This window comes from Alosa pseudoharengus, unplaced genomic scaffold, assembly GCF_046254945.1.
Source record: "Alosa pseudoharengus isolate Yale_2024_CS ecotype anadromous, Long Island Sound unplaced genomic scaffold, YU_APseudo_1.1 YU_APseudo_1.1_scf_12, whole genome shotgun sequence".
Classification (NCBI taxonomy): domain Eukaryota; kingdom Metazoa; phylum Chordata; class Actinopteri; order Clupeiformes; family Clupeidae; genus Alosa; species Alosa pseudoharengus.
Genome location: NW_027468587.1, coordinates 12,733,030 through 12,757,147, shown reverse-complemented (window position 1 = coordinate 12,757,147; position 24,118 = coordinate 12,733,030). Strand labels below are relative to the sequence as shown.

The following is a 24,118-nucleotide window of genomic DNA, read 5'->3' as shown; positions in this document are numbered from 1 at the left end:
TGTCACTGTTGTGTGGGGAGAGAGAGTACGGCACAGATTTATGAATGTGTTGGCTCTGAGCCCTGGCCAAACTCTCGAAGTGATCGATTCAGACACAAAGAAGTTGACTACTTCTGCCAGCCTAGTCAGCACACCGCCTATAGTCAGCATAGGTATCTCTAATGCTAGAAGAAAGAAGTAGAATGCTCCCACTCCCAATTGTAATTCACTGAGTGGGATCGCGAATGTGTTTCAAATATAATCAGCCACTTTGTAATGAACTTGATCTTGTGTATGGACAATGCGCAGATGTCACTTAATTTAGACTGATGTGAACGGAAAGAGGAACCTTAACGCTAACTGTCTGCTAACAAGCACTTGATGAAAAGGAGACGTCTCCACGTGGGTGGACGGAAGGGGACTCAGTACGCATCCCTACCACAAACTCGCACAATCATCCGCTAATGGAAAACATTAACATGACCTCCGCTAGAAAGCGCTTGACGTGTCTCTGTCGGATTGACTGCGTGAATGATGTGTCTTATCCAATTTATCAAACGCTTGACAGCACAAGGGACAGTGAGCGCGGGTAGGGAAACGTTTCCCTTAGTAAGTCTGAGTGGTCTGTTGTAGTCAAGTCAACACACGTGATGACTGTCAAGTCCAGTTGAGGGAGGCTACAAAAAGAACCACTGCAGCCAAATGCTTCATTTAATAACATAGTGTAGCCTAATCTTCACAAAAGGTTTAAACACACACATGCACACACATACAACTGTAGTCTCAAAAATGTGCATAGTTCACACGCCCTCTTGCGCATTTAGATTCCCTGGCTCGTTCTCTCCAACTCTTTCTTCAGAAACCACAACTTAAAACCACAGGTGATCAAGTTGGTTCGTCTTGATTTTCCCGTTCTGAATGGATCAGGTTGTACCACGCACTTCAGACAAGAAGCGGCGTTCTCTGCACTTCACACAGTCCAGCAGATGCGTGAAGCCCTCGCAGTCACACATACCAACTGGGACGAATGCAGACCAACGAATAGGCCTACTGCTGCGCTTAACAGACGTTACATTCAAGTTTATTCCATCCTTGTTCATTCAAGACGGAATTATCCATCTTTTGTCCAATGGATTTTAAAGCTAAAGAAATATCAGGCCTAATCACCCCATTCTTTGCTATTCCAGTATAAAGAAACTTGAAAACTTTGTCTACAGGACTAACATTATTTATGTACATTTGAACGGCTAAGAAACATTATGTAATTCGCTGGTTGTTACATGATGTTACACTGTCAACAGTTAGCGCCGTTCTTGGCGTTTTCTGGTCCCTCTCCCGGCTCTAGAGCTCCATCTAGCGGCTAATAATCACCCAGCATTTTTCCTGAAAGATATGCTTGTAGTGTTTTTGTGTTCAGGTTGCAAGTGCTCATAATAGCTGATTTATTTTGCACAGACACCTGACATCTCTCATTAAAAGCCCACTGGTTAGCGATGAAGTTCACGGGTAGCAGAAGGATCTTCCAATCTGATAGGTCCGTCAGATGTTGTGAGTAGGCTACAGAAACCTTCTAAACCATCTATTATTTTCGTGAAAATGTTAAAGTTGTTCTGAAACGCCAGCCCCATCTGACAGTAAGACTAGACGTTGGCCAGTTTTAATAAGGTTATCTTAGAATGGAAGCGTTTCTTTTAATGTATCTAGTCTTGAGCAGTCAAACGCGGAGGTAGTGTGTGTGTGTGTGTGGGGGGGGGGGGGCATGGTGACAATTGAGCGCCCGCCTCCCTACGGCTCCGCCCTCGTGAGCATGCTGTCAAAGGAGTGCTGTCTCCTCTGTTGTCTCAAAAACACTGGCAGTGGGAATCTAGAAAAACCGTAGGATACAGACTTGACCGTGATCCAAGACCACAGACTCCAAACAACAGCACAGAGGGGGGAAAGCAGACCTGGAAAATAAACACATTTTTTGTTGTAATACATCTTCTATAGGTCAATAATAGGAGTTTATAAAGGTGCAATAAATATAGGAATTTTCAACTACTAATGATTCCTTGCCAAAAGGTATTGTTTTGGCTGAGCTGCCGTCTATAGCCTACCTATCCAATCTGACTCGCAATAAGAAAAAAACATTAAGCATGTCTCTTTAAAAGTAAGTTTATCGTTTACACTGGAATGAGGTCAGACATAAAGCTCCTCATTGCACGCGCTGATTATTATTAGATTTCTTATTCAGCCAATGGGCGCGCGGGAGGCGTGACATTGGCGCAAGGAAGGCTGGAGACAGTCGCTGATTGGCCGGATTCTATCGCCATTCTATTTGTGCAAACGGATAAAGCTGCGAGTGTCTGAATGTGCAGTTGTTAAAACTCACATATCGCAGATGGCGAGTGGATGTTAGAACGAGACAACAGCGCTGTCTTCCCACATGGTCCTGAGAGGGAGAGATATGCAGACTGACTTCAACCACTTCAGAAACTTGGAGAGAGCTTTGCAGTCAGTGCGCTCACATAACCACTGAACTATTTCACGGCATTAGCAACTGTTACTCGAGTTCAGCAGAGAGGCGCTGTGAAAGTCAGCGACAAGGGGCTGGCACAGCCGCGTGGTAGATCCCCAACAACGAACTTTTTTTTTTTAATCCGAGCAGTTCCCGCTCTGGAAAGGACCGTAAAACCATTTACCTTTTGCCTCTCAGGGTTGACCTCATATCACACAACGAGAACTAAGCACAGTTTGCTCCACACACCAGCAGTTTTGAGGACTTTTGAGAGAGCGCATTTTCCCCGACATTTGTAGCCATGGTTCAGAGAAGCAGCAGCAGCGCGGAGAACCCCGAGGCTCTGTTCGCCGGGGAATCATCTGATTCCGGAGCTATGGACCTGGACATAGCCTCTTCCCCAACTCCCGGTTCTACGGCTTTGGCTGGGGATAAATTAGACCCCGCGTGGTGTAAAACACCCAGCGGTCATATCAAGAGACCAATGAATGCTTTTATGGTATGGTCGCAGATAGAAAGGCGTAAAATTATGGAACAGTCACCAGATATGCACAACGCTGAGATTTCCAAGCGACTAGGCAAGCGCTGGAAACTCCTGAAAGACAGCGACAAGATCCCCTTCATCCGGGAAGCAGAGCGGCTCCGGCTCAAACACATGGCAGACTATCCAGACTACAAGTACCGACCAAGGAAGAAGGTGAAGTCCAGCAGCTCCAAGTCAAGCAGCACCGACAAGCCAGAGAAGCCAACTGGCAGCAGCTGTGCCTCCGCCAGCTCCAAGCCGTCCTCCAGAAAGAGTAGCGGCTCGAGGTCTGCCAGCAAACAGCACAAACCAGTCCTAGGGAGCGCTAAAGCCGCTGTGCCAGAGCCGCATTCTCCAGGTGTTGCCGCCGACCATCACTCCCTCTACAAATCCAGGTCTGTCTCGGCTGCCAAACAGATCCCCGAAAAGAAGTCAAAGAGGGTTTACGTGTTTGGAGGCAGTGGGGTGAGTTCATCATCGGCGGCGGTCCCCGCAAGCCCCACGTTCAGCAGCTCCGTGGAGTCCAGCGAGCCCCTGAGTCTGTATGATGAGCCTGCGAGTGGAAAACACGGCGCGGACTCCCCGCGCAGCGTCTGCTCGGACCAGCACCGCTACACCAGCACGCGGGCACCGTCCCCAGCTCCCTCCGTGTGCCACTCGTCCTCTTCATCCCATTCATCATCATCCTCCTCCTCGGACGAAGAGTTTGAAGACGATCTGCTGGACGTGAATCCTAGCCCGGGCTTTGACAGCATGTCGCTGGGCAGCATGGGGTCCTCAGTACTGGACCGGGATTTGGACTTTCATTTCGAGTCGGGATCCGGTTCTCATTTCGAGTTCCCTGACTACTGCACCCCGGAGGTGACAGCGTTGATCTCGGCGGACTGGCTCGAGTCAACAATCTCTAACATGGTGTTCACGTGTTGAGCAAGAAAACAAGAAGTTGTTGACTTTGCATTAATTCTAAAAAAAAAAAAGGGATTCCGGTGAAGTGCGTTTGTGTTCATGTACCGAATGAGTCCCGTGCAAGAGCGACGGTGAGCGCGCGGCATGACTGCATGCCTCCGTGATGTTTCCGGCATGACAGACTGGGGCTCGGGGGTCGTGAAGTGGCGGACAATTTGATTCCGTCGGTTCAGAAACAAGAGGAGGATACGAGAGTGCACCCTGAGCCGGACCGATCCGATAGGAAAACATACATACTCGATCCGAACTGGAACTGTGATTGATTTGCACGTAAACAAGGGCGGACTCAGGTCGGCTATTTGAATCAGTTTTAATTAAAAGGGACTTGATAAACTCTTAAAACGATCGCCAAGTGAACTTGATGTCTTTAGAGGTACAGATGTGGGCCACGTTGGGTTGTTTTTCCTCGTGGTGAATTTAGGAACCAGGTGGGTCACGGCAAACATTTATATTGAAAAAGACAGAAATGCATGTTAGCTGTCCTCTTTCTGTGATATTTCTGTCAGACTGTCCACCAGCATTAGGGTTATTTGACAAAGGGTGGCGTTATGTTTGATTCCGCCTTACAAAAATCACCAGCTATTCATTCTTAACGTCAGGATTCAAACACAACTCCTCACACCTGTGCTGAACTTTATACTCTGCAATTCAGGACCAAATTCCTAGCTGTTAGTCGCTGTTAGATGCCAGTTTGGAGCAGTCTCTCCCAATCTCCTGTTCTTAGAGACGTACAGCGCTGTTTGTTTTGGTGGTCTCCCCCTTGCTCACATGGATAGCCTACCTGAGTCCACTAATCAAGGGCTTTAACTATCTGGAGACTCGGTCAAGTGTGCTCGGCAGTGAGAAATCTGAACCATCCAGTGCCGTGCGTCTTAGGATAAGGGTTAGGAAGCACTGATCTAGCCTGCAGTAGTTATGATTTTCTTCATTCTGGAGTTTCATTTCTTTCTTCTACACAGATGCCATGTTTTTTATATGGATGTATTTATATACCAGCCAAAAGTTTTTTTTTTATTATTCTTATTCTTATTTGTGTTCTCGTCAGTCGTGTCATACACCTTGTCTCCTTCTCCCAGGAAGGGCTAGAGTTTTAACTTTTGAGTTTTTTATATTTAAATGTAGAGTTTTGACACTTAAAGAGAGGAAACGTTTGATTATTTTCTCAGTGTATTTTTGTACAGAAATATATAAAAAGGGGGTGTCAATCGGTGTGTTATCGCTGTTTGGATTTCCTAATTTTAAGAACTGGGTTGGTTGGTTATCTCACAATCGGCCTCCTATTCCTGTTTACACTTTAAATCTGCGGGCGTCTTAAAGACACAGACTCAATTTCCACTTTCAAACCTGCAGGCGTCTTAAAGACACAGGCTCATTTTTCAGCACAGCAGCAAACATGTGCTCTGACACAAGGAGTTGGAGCGGCCATAAGCCTAGCCTACCACGTTTCTCACCTCGGCTCTTGCCTAATACAGAGAGATTGTAGCTTTAAGTGATCCGTTTGTGACCGTTTTTATATCAATAGCATCGGTTTGAACCACTGGATGGAATATTAACATGACACATTTTCAAAATGCCGATTTGAGTTCGCAAGAATTATGTATTGCGTTTCTCATTGTATTTAAATATTTAATCTTTTCTACTTGTCGGCTCAATGAAGCCAATTGTTTTAGTATCTGATGGCATGGTGAATAGAATTTGTATTTCCAATTCAGGTTTCTAGCTGTTGTGTTTATGAAAAAAAGAGCAAAAAAAATCAGAAAAAATGTGGAAACATCTTTGTACATTTGACTGTATTATAAGCAAAAAGATTGTGTGTTTATGTATGTTGTTTCTCAGTAACAGGACAGGCACTAGAGCAGCCATCTTAATACACTCTTACTTAGTCTTGGGAGGGCTGTTCAGATTATATATAAACAATTTTAAATATATTAACCTTATTTTCATCCATTCTGTGCAATATGTTGTGTCCATTATTGTTTTGTCTGGTCATGCCATTACATGTTTTCTGAGTGGAGAGCAATCTCACGCCAGCTATTTGTGTGGTCACTGCCTGTCAGATTGTTGATATAGGCCTACTTCTGTACATAACTTTTTCAAGAAGGAAAATAAAACTGAAAAACAAATCAGCTGGAACTGAACTCTAGACCTGTCTGAGTTGCCTGTGTTTCTGTGTGTGTGTGTGTGTGTGCGTGTGTGGTGTGACCTACACTGACACTCCAAACCCAAAAGAGTCTGTTTGTACTTCATGCAAACGAGTTCAGCCCACGTTGCCTCTCCCTGACCCCACCTGCCTCTGCAGTCAAGCGAGCACAGTCAAGCCAGGGCAGTTAAAGCCTGCAGTGCTGCTGATAAGAATCTCTTCCCTCACACTCACACACAGACACACAGCACCAGTATACTGCCGCTAATTGGCATCGGAGCCCATAAGCCCTCAGTGAAGCGCTGGGGATGGCTGGAGCAAGGGACAGCGATTAGGATATCATGTCAGACAAATGGGAGTGCCTCCACAGAAACCAGGAAAGCTGACACTAGCAGCGCACTGTTATTCTGTTACTGCTTGTCTGCCAGAATGACCCCCCCCCCCGCCGCCAATGACACACACACACACACACACACACATGGATACACACACCCACACACACACACATGGATACACACACACACACACACACATGGATACACACACCCACACACACACACACACACACACAGCCTCTCTACAGTCTACATTGAAGTGCTGGAGTGGGGGAGGAGCTGTTATGTGAGTTCACAGGCAACGGCAACAACAGATGAGGCTGACTGTGTGTGTGCGTGTGTGTGTGTGTGTGTGTGTGTGTGTGTGTGTGTGTGTGTGTGTGTGTGTGCTCCAGTGTCACACGAGGCCAGCTAAAGCTGCTCTGAGCTTGCTCCATTCTGCAAGGCAGATGAGATGATGACGGTTAGCAAAAGCCACATGAAACACAACCTTTACACTGATCCACTCCTTTATACACCTCCACTCTATATACCTTCCTCTCCTTTTTTCTTTCTCTCTGTTTCTCTCTTTTACCATCTATCTCTTTATACCCCTCTCTTTACCTTCCTCTACCTCCCTCTCAACCTACACACCTCTCCCCTTCAGATGAAACCAGAATGTTGATGGATATGACGGCTAAGGCCCCCCCCCCCCCCCCAGGTCTACCTAACCTTTATCTCTGCCCTCTCCGCATTCTCTGCTGGGTTTCGTGCAGGCGACCGCAGATGCCCCCTTACATCTCAGCAGGGGTCTGTGCTGCACGGCCCCCACCCCCCAACCCTCCAACCAGGGAGAGGTGTCAGACGATAACAGGAGTGAGAGAGGCCAGATAGTCTGGCGGCTGAGGGAACGAGGGGCCTACTGAAAACCAGCAGAGGTGTTCCATCGCAGGCATTGTCACTGTGTGTGTATGTGTGTGTGTGTGTGTGTGTGTGTGTGTGTGTGTGTGTGTGGGTGGATGGATGAGTGTTCATTGTCTGCTCAGTGGAGCATTACATGAATATCCTTGCCGCTCACACACACACACACACACACACACACACACACACACACACACACACACACAAGGGAAAGAAGCTGATGGCTTTATTCTCTGCTGGGCACATGGTGCATACACCAGAAAAAATTAAGGGGAGAGAGAGAGAGCTAGAGAGAGAGAGAGAGAGAGAGAGAGTGAGTGTGTGTGCCAGAGACAGAGAGAGACAGCTAGAGAGATCTCAAGTAACACTGGGACCTCTCCTGCCCAACGCAGACGGCTTATGTAAGGATTGCTAAAAGACACTGTAGAGAGGGAGCTCTTGTTCTCCGCCACATTTGTTTCATGTGGGGTGTCACAGCAGACAGGGTTGGCGCGATTTCCTTCAGTTCTAATAGTTTCTGGTTTCAAATGAATTCTTAGTTACACTTTACTTGAAGGTATTTACTGTACATTAGAGAGACATGACACTGTCATGAACGTGTCATAAACATGATAAACAAGTCATTAACATTTATGACATAAGGCTTCTGTCATTAAGTGTCATTCGGTTTTTGTCATGATAGGTCAGGGTTAGAGTTCATGTGTCATGACAGTGTCATGTCCCTCTTATGTAGATTCCTTCAAGTAAAGGGTAGCTGAATTCTTCACTGAATTGTAGACCTACAGAAAATGAGCCATCCAGTGACACGATCTTGCCAAGTCCTGGACAAAGTTTATTGCAAGGCCTATTGTGATGTTGGTGGCATGTTTTACTAATTTAATGATGAAGATTTTTATGAAGACAGTGATGAATGTCTGTGATGGGTGATGAATGAAAATATATCACATATATATAACCACAGTACTGTGTCATTATTGTCAAACGGTTGTCATTATCTCTGAGTTTTTTCTGTATAAAAGAGCCCTAGACACATTGAATAGTTATATGTGTTCACAGTACCTTTTAATGAGACACCAGAAGATCCATCCATGCTTATGGCCCCATCATGTCAGCATGTGGCAGCATTAAACCCTTAAGGTGCACTCACACACACACACACGCACACGCACACACCCACACCCACACTCACACCCACACCTACACACACCGACACACGCACGCACACACAGAGAGAGAGTCCACTAAAGGCATATTTCAGTGTGATCATATGTCATATGTAATTGACTATGAGGGCTGCTGAAGCTATAGCTGCTGTCACCATCAGGGCCTGAGTTAGTCTCTTTACGACCCTCCTCAGTGTGTCAGTAACGTGTGTGAGTGATTCATGTTAAACACTGAGACAGCCTCATGCGGCTGGCTATCTGAATTACAGTCCCTGTTGGAAGCAGGAAGCAGGCTGCCTCTGGTCCAGACATGGTCTTTATTAGATCTTCAGTCAGAGCTGGGGGCCCGTTGGAGCTACTGGGCTGCTGCCTACACTATCTACAACACTGTACCTTACAGAGTCACGGTCACTTCAACTGATTTGAGTTCAGTTTTATTTATTCATTTGTGTGTGTGTGTGTGTGTGTGTGTGTGTGTGTGTGTGGTGTGTGTGTGTGTCCATACATTTGCATGTACACTGTATGCTGCTGCCTACACCATCTACAACACTGTACCTTACAGAGTCACGGTAACTTCAACTGATTTGAGTTCAGTTCATTTCAGAGATTTAATCCTCATGAGGTCCTTCACCTGTACATTCTGTTTGCGAGCTCAAAATCCATAAATAATATCAGCCAATCAGCATATTACCATAAATAATATCAGCCAATCAGCAAATCAGCAGAACATTAAACAACATAACATAGGATACAATAACGATTATACAATGGTACAGTTGGCTGGCAATGGTTGCAAACGCACCGTATATTGTGCCCAGAATCCGTAAAGGCCCTTCTTCATGGTATACCACATGTGCTTTCAGTGGCTTGAATGCCCAACCACAGAACTAAAGCACCAAAAGCAAAATCACCTACAAAGTTCTGTCACATACACATACTCATACTCACATACTATCTTTGGACTGGTCAGATGAGACCTTCATAGGTCTGGGTTTTGAACAGCAGTTGAGAGGGCTTAGTCTTTGCTGTGTCTTACCAGTCTCATCTGTCTGATGGCCACTCAAAAATAAGAAGCATAACAAGCTTGAGCAGCCTGTTGTCATAGCGCTGATCTTCTTAAAGGAGTATTTTGGGACAACGACCATGTATACGCCGATCTGATACAGTTTCATTATTCTTTGCCTCAAATTACACTTGTGCTCATAAATTCATATTGAACATGTATTACCTATTTGTTACATTCTTACTTATAAAGGTTTGTCATAATAGCTGATGTAAATTAACTGAATTGTAATGTAATAGTGTGTCCTAGCAACCTGATGAACTCGGATGAACCCTGCATCAATAGAAACTGTCCACTCTCGAAAAGTCCCACCTCTTACCCTCTGTGTAGGTCCTCCAGTTCCTTCCTGAGCTGCAATGGGTCTTTTGAGAGACCTCACAGTTCTCCAACAAGGAGCTTCTGCAGAGGCATTAGTGGCAAAATAATCTGTTTGTTTAACACACAACGCATTAGATTAAGTAGATTATTCCCTGTAAACTGCTTACTGAGACAAGTGCCATTGTCTCTCTAACAAGGTTTTTTTTGCAATAGCAGAAGGTGATATGTAGCCTTTAACTGGCGCAAGAGACCAGCTGATTAGGTCTGATTATGTCTTTTGGTTAATGTCAGTAATGTAGTGTGAATATTGTTCCTCAGTTCTGTTGCTGTTGCTTGGTTGTCTTAAAATACCTCTTAAAAATAAATCTTACTTCTATCTTAAAATCTTACTCCTGCACAACTACCTTTTGACTATCTCAGTAATGTAGCGTGAATATTGTTCGTCTTGCTTAGAATAAAAAGATTTTCTATATGAATAAAAGACATAGATTTCATAGACACATCTGAAAACTCCAGTTAACATTAAAATATATGGAGCAGTGTGTCTTGTTTCGTTGTGTTTTGCAAATGGGAAATCCTGTATGATCTCAGTAATCCTGGGGAAATTGCATTCTACAGTATGTGCATTGACTGGGGTTTACCATGAAGCATGGTTTTACATTGCACGCCTCAGAGCTCATATGAGAGCTCATTTGCTCTCTCTGCATACACTTCAGGCTGATTACATGGATAGTTCAACTCCTCAAGCACAATGACCACTTCATGTAATGAGCTGAGAGATCACTTTAGCTCAGTGCAGCAAAGACTAAAGGACCAATCATCATCATTATCATCAATACTAAATCTTCAGCCAGAGGCGGAGAAGAGGAGTGTAACCTGCACACGCAAAAGACTCAAGAGCAGTGTGTTGAAGTCAAAGTGCCAGTGTGCGGTGTTTTTGTTGTTGTGGAATCTGTCTTTAGATGAGGATTGCTGCCACAAACCATTCATGAGCAACATTCTAGACAGGACCATTTGAAATCAGATTCAGCAGTTACTGTAGATCCCCATGCTCCATATTGCAGAGGCTCACATTCAATGGAAACATAATGGTCATGATGGCGTAGAGTGGTGAGTGTAGCAATATTTGTGGATTTTACTCTTTATTTAGCTTTTGAAAATAAATAATGTATTTTCCTATTCCCGCTCTCTTTGTGTGTGTGTGTGTGTGTGTGTGTGTGTCCTGAGAGAAAGTGGAATAGAACAGTCCATGCATTTGCATGAAATTTAAAGACATCCCTCTAGTGCTTGCTCTTGAATAGCAAATCAGATCTCAAGAGAACCGATAACTCACACCGTCAGCCTGACATGGTGGGTTCATGAAACAGAAGTCTTCTCTCTGCAGGAAAAACATGGAATAGAGGAACTCATCTTATCTAGCATGTGCGATTGTGCAAGTCTTCCTTTTCTCCAGGGGAAGAGGAAGTGAAAGTATCATGTTTTTTTCCCCCCACTTTCACACTCTCCTCTCAGCTCGACTCACCATCCTTTTCTCTCACAGCAAGAGCCATCTTCAGCGGTCAATCGGTAGAGTGATTTCCAACACCAAGGTCATATAAGATATGAAGACTGATTGATGTTAGCCTGACGAGCCAGACCCACATTAAAATGTAGGGTCTGGGCACTCACCGTTCGCAGCGCTCAGTCCGAAGGTCAGGATAATCGGTTGTCTTTCAAATTCCCTCTGCACGCAATAGGACAGCGCTATGAGTCCTATGCGTTTTCCTACCAGCGGAGCTAGTTGGCTAGTTCAAACTTTTGCCAACTTAAAAAAAGCCTAACTCGTGTCACACTGATCGCCAACAGCAACATCCATCTTCTTTGTTTTCAAGTAGCAGGGGATTCAAGCAAAACCGTTGCAACTCTGCCATCAATCATTATTTTAAGCCCGCCTAACAACTCTATACACGATTTGATTGGCCTGATAGAAGTTTAATTTTTCGAGCTCACAAGCCAACGGAGAGTTGCTAGACTAGCCCTGGCAGCAAATTGAATTTGCTGCCGCTAGGGTGCGTCTAGATTTCTAGGCTAGATTGATGTGAGAGCGGGTTAAACTGTGGACATTACTATAAATTTACAGCAAACAATCAACGACATCTTTACTTTGTTTTAAAAAGTAGTCCTTCCACTGAGAGCAGTTCCACTGGGTTTTGTACTAGTATGTGATGTCTGTGTTTAACATATATATATATATATATATACATAACATATTTTTTTAGGCTTTAGTCAACTTGTTAAATGAAAAAAAAAAAACATCCCTTGAGATTTTTTTTTCATGAAAAAGTTTCTACAATATAGGTTAGGATTTTTGATCCCCATAGCATTTGATACACATACTGTATCAGAACCCTTATAAGTATATATATAAGTATATATATATTGCAGAACATTATATATAAGTATGTACTTATATACACTATACTGTACTTTCAAAAATAATAATGATCATCTGTTGCTTTTCTGGGTGTAGAATTACCATTGTGCAGAACTTTAGAGCCATATGGGACTTTCCTATCGAGTTTTCATTTCAATACGAATACAGTCTTTTTTATCTTCCTTTTTCATCCTGACTCCATTTCTCCTCCTCCTTCTTCTCTCTCCTCCATCCTGACTCCATTTCTCCTCCTCCTTCTTCTCTCTCCTCCATCCTGACTCCATTTCTCCTCCTCCTTCTTCTCTCTCCTCCATCCTGACTCCTTCATCCCACCCCTCCTCTTCCTCACTTACCTGCATGCTCTTCATCTCACCCCTCATCTTCCTCACTTACCTGCCTGCTCTTCGGCTCACCCATCCTCTTCCTCACTTACCTGCCTGCTCTTCATCTCACTCCTCACTTACCTGCATGCTCAGATGCAGACCAGTCAGCTCCACTTCTGAATCCTCCATCTCTACACTATTCTAAAACCCTACTCAGCTCACCCTCTCTGAAGAACACTAGCTGACAAAAAGAACTTCCAGAGTGTAGAACCTTTGTGGAAGCTCTGCTTAAGAACTTTCTAGGGCACTGAAGATTGACAGGTTCAGGACTTACATCAAATTAACAAAAGCCCTGCACGTGTACTTGCCAATTGGTTTCATTAATAGCAGAAAGGCTTATGGAATATGACACAGGGAGCAGGTGTGCACAGTGAGGATAAGTGTGATGAGAGAATGGAGTGAGCAAAAGACTGCTTGAGGGAAAAGTGCAAGAGAGAAAGAGAGAGAGAGAGAGAGTTTGATAGTGTTGTGAAATGGGAGGTGTGATATCAAAGAATCTTACCTTTATGTTAAAATCTTCCTTTCTTCCTCTCCCTCTTGTTTGTTTTTTATTTTTCGTGACTTGTACCTAATTTGAATGCAATTGATTATTTGCATATTCAGTGTTCTTCTCAATTAACCAAATCTCTTTCCCATACAACGCTGGTTTTCTTTACAACAGCCCACACATTTCATTGGGAAATGTTACACGTTATTTCGTTAGATTTTACTGACAGCTACATTTCGTTGCATCACCTGGAGACAGTGACCCCGTCATGTTGTATGTCATCCCTTCAACACACCCAGTAGCTTGATGTAAGACCTCCAACATTGACTGAAGCACTTGAAATTGTTATGGTCACACACCTTTCTCTGGAGTCATGTATATCTCGATGGAATCTTGATGATATTGAAATCTTTGATCTTGGGACCTCCTGGTGTTTATGAATTCCAATGTAGACTAAATGAAAATAAACCAAATTGATCATGATACAATTTCAGATGACCTGATCACAGGCAGTCAGTATCTCAGGCACAGGAGGTAAACAGAGATGGGTTATTTAACTTCAGATCATTGCAAAAGATAATTAAGTATAAGCCAGTTACCTAAGCTACTGTGGGATGGTGCACCATCAAAACAAATTTACAGGTGGTTTCACTGGCATTATCTGCCTCATTGCTAACTAAATGGTCGCTACTGAGAGACAACTTTGACTAAATGCTTTTTAGTACACCCCTGGCTTTGTTTTACACACGTTATTATCACACTTTATTATATGTGGTCGTGTATAGATCAGCTGTCAAGGGTTTTACTCCCTCTCTATGTTGGAGTTGTCCTTTTAAATGGGTTTGAATGTCTGGCATGGTCTGAATGCTGGAGAGTGATGCACTTTGCGCTGAAACTACTGAACTCTTCCAGCAGTTTATCAACCACTTGCCCTTCCCTGATCAGTTTATATTATTAATATCAGAGCACTCCTTATGTCCGACACGCAGTCAATCAATATGATGGATAGCGCGATCATTAGGAACAGTTGGGGAACTTAACGCTGTAAAGCCAAAGCAAAGAGTTCAACAGACATCATGGTTGCTCATTAGACACTGCGCCCAAAATAAAAAGGCTTTCCAGTTCATTGTTGAGCTTAGTGATGTCTGATTATTATCGCATCAATCAAATGGTGAATTTGTGGATGGCGTTGAGTGCTGGGTTTGTTGTTATTTAGTTGTATGTAGAGGGCGGGACCTGCGCTGGGATGAACAAGGCGCGGCCAAGAGCTCCTTCACACGTGCAGACAAAGAGACCTAACAACACAACCAAAATATGCACTTTCAAACTTTTTGCACCCAGATAATCTCGCATGGAAACACAGACAAATGCAACGGTGAGTATTTTAAACCGAATGTACAATTACTTTTGGTCTTCATTGTGTTTGTGAATTATTTTGGATGAAAAGTTTACGATGAGTTGGTGCGTCAGCTTTCAAAGTTGAGCACAAAGCGAGCTCCTTTGTTCGGGCAGGGCGCTTTGAAGGGAGAGTAAGGATGCACAACTCTTCCTTCCCAAACGTAGCAACTCGTTTATCGAGAGCAAAAGTATTACAACTGATCTCGTTAAATTGTTTAACCATTTAAGTAGAACAGTTGTTTTCACATTTCTATCCTGTTTCCCATTGGATGATTTCACGGACAAAGCTGTCAAAAGTTAAACGACGAGAGAAGTGGATGTGGAATTGTGTTAAGCTTTCAATTGCTCAATAATTGTATGAAACGAGACGAAAATATTGAAGTTAGTGGATGCGTTTTAAAAAGCACTTAGAAAAACGTTTGTACAGTGACATAACCATAACACCGCGTTTTCTATTCTTCTATGCAGACAGAATTATCAGGTGCGTCATTAAATCAGTTATAAAGTTTCACAAAATCACAAAGAATGGTTAAGTCTAGTTTGACAATAAAGTTTCGGAAATCTCTGACACTTCTGATACTTCAGGCATGTGAATTAAGGTGATGTGTGTGTGTATGTGCAACAGGTTCAGTGCGCAATCAATTCTGTTCCTTTGTTTAAAAACTTAAAAAGACACAACGCATGGCTTTGTTCTGTACCCCCACGAGTAGACTGCAACACGAACAAAGACAAATGAAATGTTGTAACAAGTCGAAGTGCTGAGAATTCAACTAAACGATTATCCTAACGAATTCTTCACTGTCTGGTTTGTTTTTTGTTTTTATTCGTTTCCATCGGTTTGAGACAAAAGGAATACATTTTGAGGTATTTGACATATTGATAGTTTTGCAGTCCTCCATAAGTGGTCAAAAAATGTTAGTTATGTTCCAGTATTCCATAACAATGTTTTGTCTCAATCTGTGTGATTTTTAAAATCACAACCACTAACCCAAAATGTGAAATGAGTATAGGTTGAACTTAATGAACTTCACTCTCATCATAAAATTCACAATATGCTGTTATTGTAATGAACACCTACCCACATAAATCTAGTTTTGTTTCATAAGAGAAATTAAAATACAGTTTATGGGGTTACCCTATATGGAATGTAAGAAGTATCCTTATTAATAGCATTAGTTTGATTTCACTTTAGACAGCGTTGAGCATGTAACGTCGCAAAATATTCAGAAGGGTAAATATAATATGAATTTAACCGAAAGTCAGTTGTAATTTTGACCATCATAACCAATAAACAATTTCGACAATTTACATTTTGGATATCCCTGAAATCCTTCACACGACAAAGGTTCCACAAACTAAACGTTGCATAGCTAACGGCTAAAATGGGTGAAAATGAACAAAAACAACATCAACAGGAGAACCCATACCCATGATGTACTTTTTTGTAGTGTGTATTGCGGTGCATTAGCATTAAATTGATCCGGTCTCACTTGAGAAATCTGTTTGTGAACCTTCAGCTGGACCCAGGCCGCACTCACCGCAAATATGGAATGCTCATATTTTGGATGGAAATAGCTCTTGGATGGATTTTAGGGGATTTACCAGTGACATTTTGGCAAAGAAGCCCCCTGGAATAGTGGAATACTGCTGCGCAGCGACATTTGGATTACAATCTCCTCCGGCAACTGGAATATGAACATCAGATTGAAGTGATAGCCTACTCTAATCGCCTGAGACTCAGGTGAGTGGAATAGCCTTGGTAATTGCGTTAAAGGGGGTGACGTAAGGCATGTTGTTATTATAGCCTGAAAACGCGTTACGTCACTGTACTTGCTTCTTCACAAGTTTGAGCAACAGGACTTAAAATAAAATTAAAATAAAAGGTAATAATCATAGAAATGCAGCCTAGAACTCTTTGAGAAATAATTTTGCACAGTATTTGTCGGCTGTATAAATGGTATGACACAAATCATGGAACTAAGTATCTTTTCTGCTACTGATGGGCAATTATATGTAGAAATTCAGCAGTTTGCTAGTAGTTCTACGCTTTGGATGTGGTGAATACTTTAAGTTTAGCCTCCTGATAGTAGCCTATTCAGCAGGTTAGAAGCTGGACAGCGGCCCCGCGCTAGAGGTAGCGGATGAAGCGGTGTGTGAGGTTACGTTGTGCCGGATGCCCATAGCAGTTCCTCTCCGGTAGAGTTTCATCAGGCTGTTTCTGAACTGGTAAAGCACTCTGGCGTCATGCAGACTCACGGCGCAGGGCGCAGCAGTAGCAGATGCTGCGGTGATGCGAAACCCGTAGGGCTGGAGCAGCATGGCGCGCGTAACCGTACCACTCCATAGTGATGTCATTGAGAGCCAATCAGACCCAGACCGGGAATGATCGCCAACATCCAAGCCCCGCCTCTTTCCGCCTCCCATCGCACGCGCACACATGTACCTCCATGCTGGAAGACCGTGTACCGTGGCCACGCACGCGATCTGAAGATGAATGTGTCTCTCGTGCAGTGTGTCAGTCGCCAGTCAGTGGCAGCCTTTTCCGTAGACGCAGAGCCTTACTAATGCCTATTGTCTAACACTAATTTGCCCACGGAGAGTATATCTACTTTATATTATTTCTACGAAACATCCGTATTTTAGTTTAATTATTTGTTTTTGTTGTTGCATTTTATTACAGTGCATTATTTTTTCATTACAGTGCATTATTCTTCCAAACACAATGTTTCTTTAAGGCAGACACAGGGCAGCCTAGCCTCGACTCTTCTTTTCCCCACACAATGGCCTGTTGAACCGGACACACATTGCTAAATCATGACTAATTCCTGTGAACGCTGTTTCGACAGTGAGTCGAATGGCTGACTCTAAGTCTGTGTGTCACAGCCAGTGGAGCTGTCCAAGGCGCACCTGCCAGGCACCGCTGGTGGTGGTAGAGGTGTTGCTGTGTGTGTGAAGAGACTGCATCTGCTGCTCTGGGACAAAAGGAAAAAGCAGGGGTCTCAAAGCTCTCCAGCTGCACCCCCCCCCCCCCCAAACACACACACACACACACACACCACCATCACCACTACCGAGGCAGGTCACCCACCCACTCATTAATCAGCCTTCAGCTCCCATTTTGTCAGCTGCAAAATAGCTGCAGGTGCTGCTTGCAAATAAGCGGCAGTAGCAGCATCAGTGATGAAGAGGGAGGAGGAGGAGGGTCAAGCATGGCCACATTCCCCAGTGCTCTTCCTTGCTCTCTGCACGAAGCAGCCCAGCGCAGTCGCAGTGAATGGCCCCCGTGTGGATGGCATTGTTCCTCCTGACTGGACGCCCGGGACAGAGTGGACCCCGAGCGTTACCACCTGTCCCTCGCACGGCTGCCCCGCTTTGTGCCCGACTCGCTTCCCCTTTAAAAAAAAAAAAAAAAGACACATTCATCCGTCGGGGGACAGGCAGAGAAAGAAACCCTCCTCACAAGCGTGGTCACAGCTCTGAACAAATCTGTTCTCTGGGGAAACAAGTTGTCCGTGGCAACATTGTGAGAGGTTTCTCTAGCGGGTGAATAAGGCCACTTATAGGGTTTGGGGCAGGTGCTCGGACAACAGTCCTGTTCACTCACATAAGAATGGAAATTGGACCCATACCAGACACACACACACACACACTCACACACGCACACACACACACACACACACACACACACACACACACACACACACACACACACACACACACACACACACGCACAAACACACACAGTCACACACTCCCTCACACACTGACAGAGCTAGCTTGTTAGTGTCCTTGGGTGACTAAGGGAAGTAGCCGAGCATTGTACACTGGCTTTGTTCCCTTAGACACACGGCCATATGAAGAAGTGAAAGTTTGAATCGCAGCAGTGAAAGTAGCCAAGACTGAGCCAGCACCGGTACAGTGTGCTTGACCATCTGGGTAGTAGTGGTTTCAGCTGTTTTGTTGAAATTATTTCAGAGCTTGCATGTGTGTGTGTGTGTGTGTGTGTGTGTGTGTGTGTGTGTGTGTGTTTCTGAGTTAGTATGGACCTGCATATGGATATTATTGACATACTGTATCTTTCTGTTGTTATGTATTGCTCACGTGTTGTATATTCACAAACAGTGTATGTGGTGTGTTATGCTATATCTCAGTTATGTTTCTGTTGAGGTGTAGTCTGCAGTGTAAACTGTGTTCAGTCTAGCAAGTGCCTGCCTGTAGGGTGTGGTGGACCCCAATCCTTCATAGTATAATCATACACAGTGGTTACCCACAATGCTCCTTACACCAAAATGAATCCCTATGGAGCTTGTCCAGACCATAATGAGCACAGCCAAATATGGGGTGTGAAAACACCAGGCTAGTAATTTCAGCGTAATCATGCTGAAATGAGTCTGCTATACTCATTCAGTGTGTGAAATGTGAAATTTCTACTGAAATGTGTGCTTGGCATCGCTGCATTTCTCTTCTTTGTTTTTTTGGTGCACCATTTCAGTGTCCCTGTTGGGGGAATCACGTGCACAGTGGCTGGTGTGTGTAATTCTATTCACATTTAAATTCTTGTTTCACGAGGCAATGTCTCGGTATACTGGGGGGACTTATCGGACCAGATCTAATGTGTATCAGCCTATGTTTAGATTAGGACCTGTCAGGCAGGCAAGTTTATCTGCATTTTTAACGTTATCCGTGCCACAGCTCATAGCTAAGCGAGATAATGCAAATGCCAGCCTCGGCAAGGCCCGAGAGAAGACTGAGGACATTTCGGCAGCAGAGAGCCGGTAACTATCTCACGTTTATCTCCAATGAACACATCACACCACATGCACATACAGTCTTTATAAGGCAGAGGTGGTCTTTTAAGATCTAGATGATAACACAGGCAGGTGATTTGCAACAACCTTTGTGTGTTAACATACTGACCAAATGATTTCAGGTTGTGCTGTTTTTCACATTGCCCACAAAGTGTGTTTTCTACATTTTAGTTGACCAGAGGGTAGATGCTACTGATGCCTTGTATTAACATAATCACGGTCTGGTTTTAAAATGGCTGCTATATCCCATGTCTTTGCCATGCTGGAGAGCGGTTGGTCATGCGGCATTGCAATGGGATGCCTACAACCGTCTGTGCAAGATAAGGGTCATAAATGCAGCCAGTGGTGTGCTCAGAATACTGCATTATTTCACTAACATTTTGCATTAGTCCACTAACAGTTCGCCCTGACTCAGTACAAATTTACTCATTTACCTCCCAGTTACACATAAACATTTCATGTGATTCCAGTGGTGAATAACAGAAACATGCCGTCCTACTTGATTCAGAGCCCAGGGACACATGCAAATAAACGGAACAAAATAATTTGGTTAATATCTATCGAGGGTTATCATTAGATGGCCAAGTGTCCCTGTCTGTGTGTGTGTGTATGTGTGTGTGTGTGTGTGGTGATCTGTTCTGCAGTCAGTGTGTGGGGATGTTGTTATGTCCGTATTTTTTAGGGAAGTGGGATTTTTATTTTAATAGATTCCATTAATGCAACTGTGGTAAATTGGTGACAATATATAAAACCATGTCTAATTTGTAGAGTGTGTGTTTGAGTACATAAAAGTATGTACAGTATATCTATGCTTATGTATGTGTGTGTGTGTGTGTGTGTGTCTTGGTCTTAGTGCCAGGATAAGGTTCTACTTCTCAGTGTGAGCAGAGGAGAGATTTACTTCACCCCCACGGTGTGTGTTGTTACCATGGCACTCCCTGTGTAGCTTTAGAGAGGGCTCTCGCCCGTGGCGTGGTGGCAACACACCGCTCTGGTTGTGTGTGTGTGTGTGTGTGTGTGTGTGTGTGTGTGTGTGTGTGTGTGTGTAGAGGGCCTCTTTACTGTAACAGCTGCAGGCAAGCCCAGCTGAGTCCGGTCAAATGGGTTTTAGAGTTCTGGTTTATCATGGGTGAAGCAGCGGACAAGCCTCTCTGAACAGCCACAGACACACCCTGTTTTAACAGCTGCAGAAGGAATGCTCACGCACAGACACACACACACACACACACACACACACACACACACACACACACACACACACACACACACATTGGTATGGACTAAGCTGTTCCCACACCGGCGCTGTTTCTTTTTGGAGCTGCGGACTGGACTGCTGTTATTGAGAGTTTGGAGTGCTTGGGATGTGCGAAGCATAGCTGGATTTCTGCCGTCCACTCAACAGTTGCTCCAGGCCCCCAGGCACCAGCTGGACAGTGTGTCCTTCCCCAACAGCCCTGGACTGGCACAGCCTAGATTAGAGTGGAGTTTACCCCCCCCCCTATCACCATCATCACCCCACCCAGCCACAACAGGAGAGGTGTGTGTGTGAAATACTTGACGTGACTTTAGTGCTTTAGTGAAGGAAGGGGGTGATAGAGGAGAGAGGGGAAAGAAAGAGGACTAAAGTAGAGATGTGGAATAGACTAGAGGAGACATAGTGTGCTGAGACACACACACACACACACACACACAGTCACACAGAGAGAGAGAGAGAGAGAGAGAGAGAGATTGGGAGGGAAGAGAGGAAAGGAAAAAAATATAGAAGAATATGGAAAAGAAGTAGCTAGATAACAATGGACATATGCACACATTAAGCAGGAGTTTTTATACCCAGCCTAAGGGTAGTATCCAATCAGTCTCGTCCGTCCTTGTAAGGAAATGAAAGCCATGTCCCCTGCTGTTTCATGCACCTAACTCAGCTGTGAAGAAAAGAAACAGAAAAGGAAGGAAGAAGAGAAAAGTGAGTGAATGATAAAGAGAGAGAGAGAGAGAGAGAGAGAGAGAGAGAGAGAGAGAGAGAGGATGAAAAGAAAAAGGTAGGCACCGTGAGAGAGGAGTGGAGGTCTGTCCCTGCCATAAAGCTTCAGTTTCCTGTGGGGGGCTTTTGAAGACCAAATGCTCTCATCTCACGCGCAATTAAACCGGACTCTGCTGCCCGGGACCCGTGACCGCCCTGCTGTCATAACCTCGGGGCTCTCCGCCCGGCAACCACGTCGCTGGGTTCAGAGGTCACGGGGTTACGGCGGCAATCACAAAGCAGCCTTTTAATCGTGCGAGTGAGCGAGCGTTTCATCGCTGCAGAGGTGCACTGTGGGTGTAGTGCGAGGCAGCGGAGTCTAGGTTACCACATCATCTGCATTTGTTATTGTATCTTTCCCTTCATCCCCCTCTTATTCTGTTTCCTCTCTCTCTCTCTGTCTCTCAGACGCTCTATAAAAGCCGTGGAGCCAAAACCCAAAGCGCGGTTTGAATCATTTGAGCCCGAGAGAGCGGTTTTCTTCCACGCCTCCTCCTGTACTTACTGTAAGTCTTCACGTGTAAACACAGTGGCTGGCGCTGAAGTCTTTTTTTAGATGTTGATGTGGTTCAAAGAGGTTTCGTGGCCCCATTTTTTGTAAACCAACATCACAATCAAATTCAGAATCCTGTAACTGTTCAGAAATGTAATGCCCTGCTACTGCAGTTGCCATGGTGAGGTGGTGTGTGTGTGTGTGTGTGTGTCTGTGTGTGTGTGTGTGTGTGTGTGTGTGTGTGTGTGTGTGTGTGTGTGTGTGTGTGTGTGATAGAACTTGAGTTTTTTTTTTCACAGACCCAACATACATACTGGATTTACACACACACACACACACACACACACACACACACACACACACACACACACACACACACACACACACACACACACATACAGTCACATCCGTTGTCTGCTGAACACACACACTTACACATGACCATGCAATCACATCAGATGTCTGCACAGGTACACACACACACACACACACACACACACACACACACACACACTCAACCTGAAACCTAACTCAGCCAGGTGTCTGCTGTCTGGTGTGAAACCGCCTGCAGGCTCTGCGCTGCGGATCCGTCTGCTCTCCTCAGCAGAGAGCTTGTTTTTCACACACCCCCAGAGACGTCAGCAGGAGCCTGTCACCAGAACTGAGTCCAACAGATCTGGGCCAGGCTAGGGCCGCATGAGAGCCACAGGACTTTTAGTTACTCTTCAGCCAGGCAAGGCCTTCACCTGCTATCGGAGGACAAACAGTGAGCTCAGCTTCCTTGTCCTGTTGAGCTCAGCTTCCTGGTTCTGTCGGAACCACACTCCTGTGCATCTGTGTGTGTGTGTGTGGGGGTGTGTGGGTGTGTGCGTGCGTGCGTGCGTGCGTGCGTGCGTGCGTGCGTGCGTGCTTGTGTGTGTGTGTGTGTGTGTGTGTGTGTGTGTGTGTGTGTGTGTTCGTGAGTCATGCTCCTGCGCTTCTGGGTCTATGTGTCTCTGGCCGCTGGAGATCCTCGGAGGACAACAGCTGTGAGGAGAAGTGGTTTTGGCGAGCCAGCATTCTCCTTAGTCAGAAATTCAAACTACGGTCTCCTTCTTCACCTCCGAGCCATACATTCACTGCTACCAAAATGCAATGCCTTCAACACAAACACACTCACTACTCAATCCTACAAATGTGCAATGCCTTCAACACAAACACACTCGCTATTTTCTCTCCCTGTCTTTCTCTCTTCACCAAAACACACACACACACACACACACACACACACACACACACACACACACACACACACACACACACACACACACACCAATCAGGCCTGAATCAAATGAGAATTAGATGTGTGCCCGAGGGCAGTTCCACGCCTGTCACTCACTAAAACACACATAATACATCAGACAACTGACACACTGCTGTCAATATGTTCCCACTACACACTGCTTGCATCTTTCTCTCTCTCTCTCTCTCTCTCTCTCTCTCTCTCTCTCTCTCTCTCTCTCTGTGTGTGTGTGTGTGTGTGTGTGTCCAGTCAAATAATTGAAAGGGTTACACTTTGTGCAGAGAGAGTGAAAGTGAAATAATGGCCATACCAGTTAATACTAGAATTGCGGTTCCGAGGAACTGCAAGAGTGGGTTTGATCAGGGGCATGGAACTCGGCCTCATCCAAGGATTCCAACGGTACCTCATTTATGAAAATCGGACATACAGGTCAAAAGTTACACCCCTGCGAGAGAGAGAGAAAGAGAGAGAGAGAGAGAGGGAGAAAGAGAGAGAGAGAGAGAGAGAGAGAGAGAGAAGCCTACTCACATTCAGGAAGATCAGAGGAGTAGATAGAGATAAACACATTCATTGGGGGAACACACACACACACACATAGGCACGCAAGCACACACACACACATACACACACACACACATACACACACGCACACACACACACACACATAGGCACGCAAGCACACACACACACACACACACACACACACACACACACACACACACACACACACACACACACACACACACACACACACACACACACACACATAGGCACGCACGCACACAGACACCTACACACACACACATACACACACGCGCACATACATACACACACACATACACACACACACAAACACACACAAACAGTTTCACATTCACCAGGTCAGCATGAACGCACACAGAGGATAGACAGAACAGAAACCCTGCAAGGCTGCAAGGCTAAGGACACAACAG

At 44.8% G+C, this 24,118-nt stretch overlaps 1 protein-coding gene and 1 long non-coding RNA gene across 3 annotated transcripts in view; both read left to right on the top strand.

The window, feature by feature from the left end:
* The first annotated feature begins 2,316 nt into the window (after window positions 1-2,316).
* sox4b (SRY-box transcription factor 4b) lies at window positions 2,317-6,108 on the top strand. The gene has a single exon (XM_076280153.1). It carries the CDS (start codon window positions 2,778-2,780, stop codon window positions 3,924-3,926), a length of 1,149 nt encoding a protein of 382 aa, XP_076136268.1. The 5' UTR covers window positions 2,317-2,777; the 3' UTR covers window positions 3,927-6,108.
* An 8,328-nt stretch (window positions 6,109-14,436) lies between these two features.
* Window positions 14,437-24,118, top strand: part of LOC143118966 (uncharacterized) — a 100,500-nt gene continuing 90,818 nt past the window's right edge. For both annotated transcript variants that reach the window (XR_012986235.1, XR_012986236.1), the window contains exons 1-2: window positions 14,437-14,542; window positions 16,083-16,306. This is a non-coding gene — a long non-coding RNA (uncharacterized LOC143118966). The remainder of the gene's footprint in view (window positions 14,543-16,082; window positions 16,307-24,118) is intronic.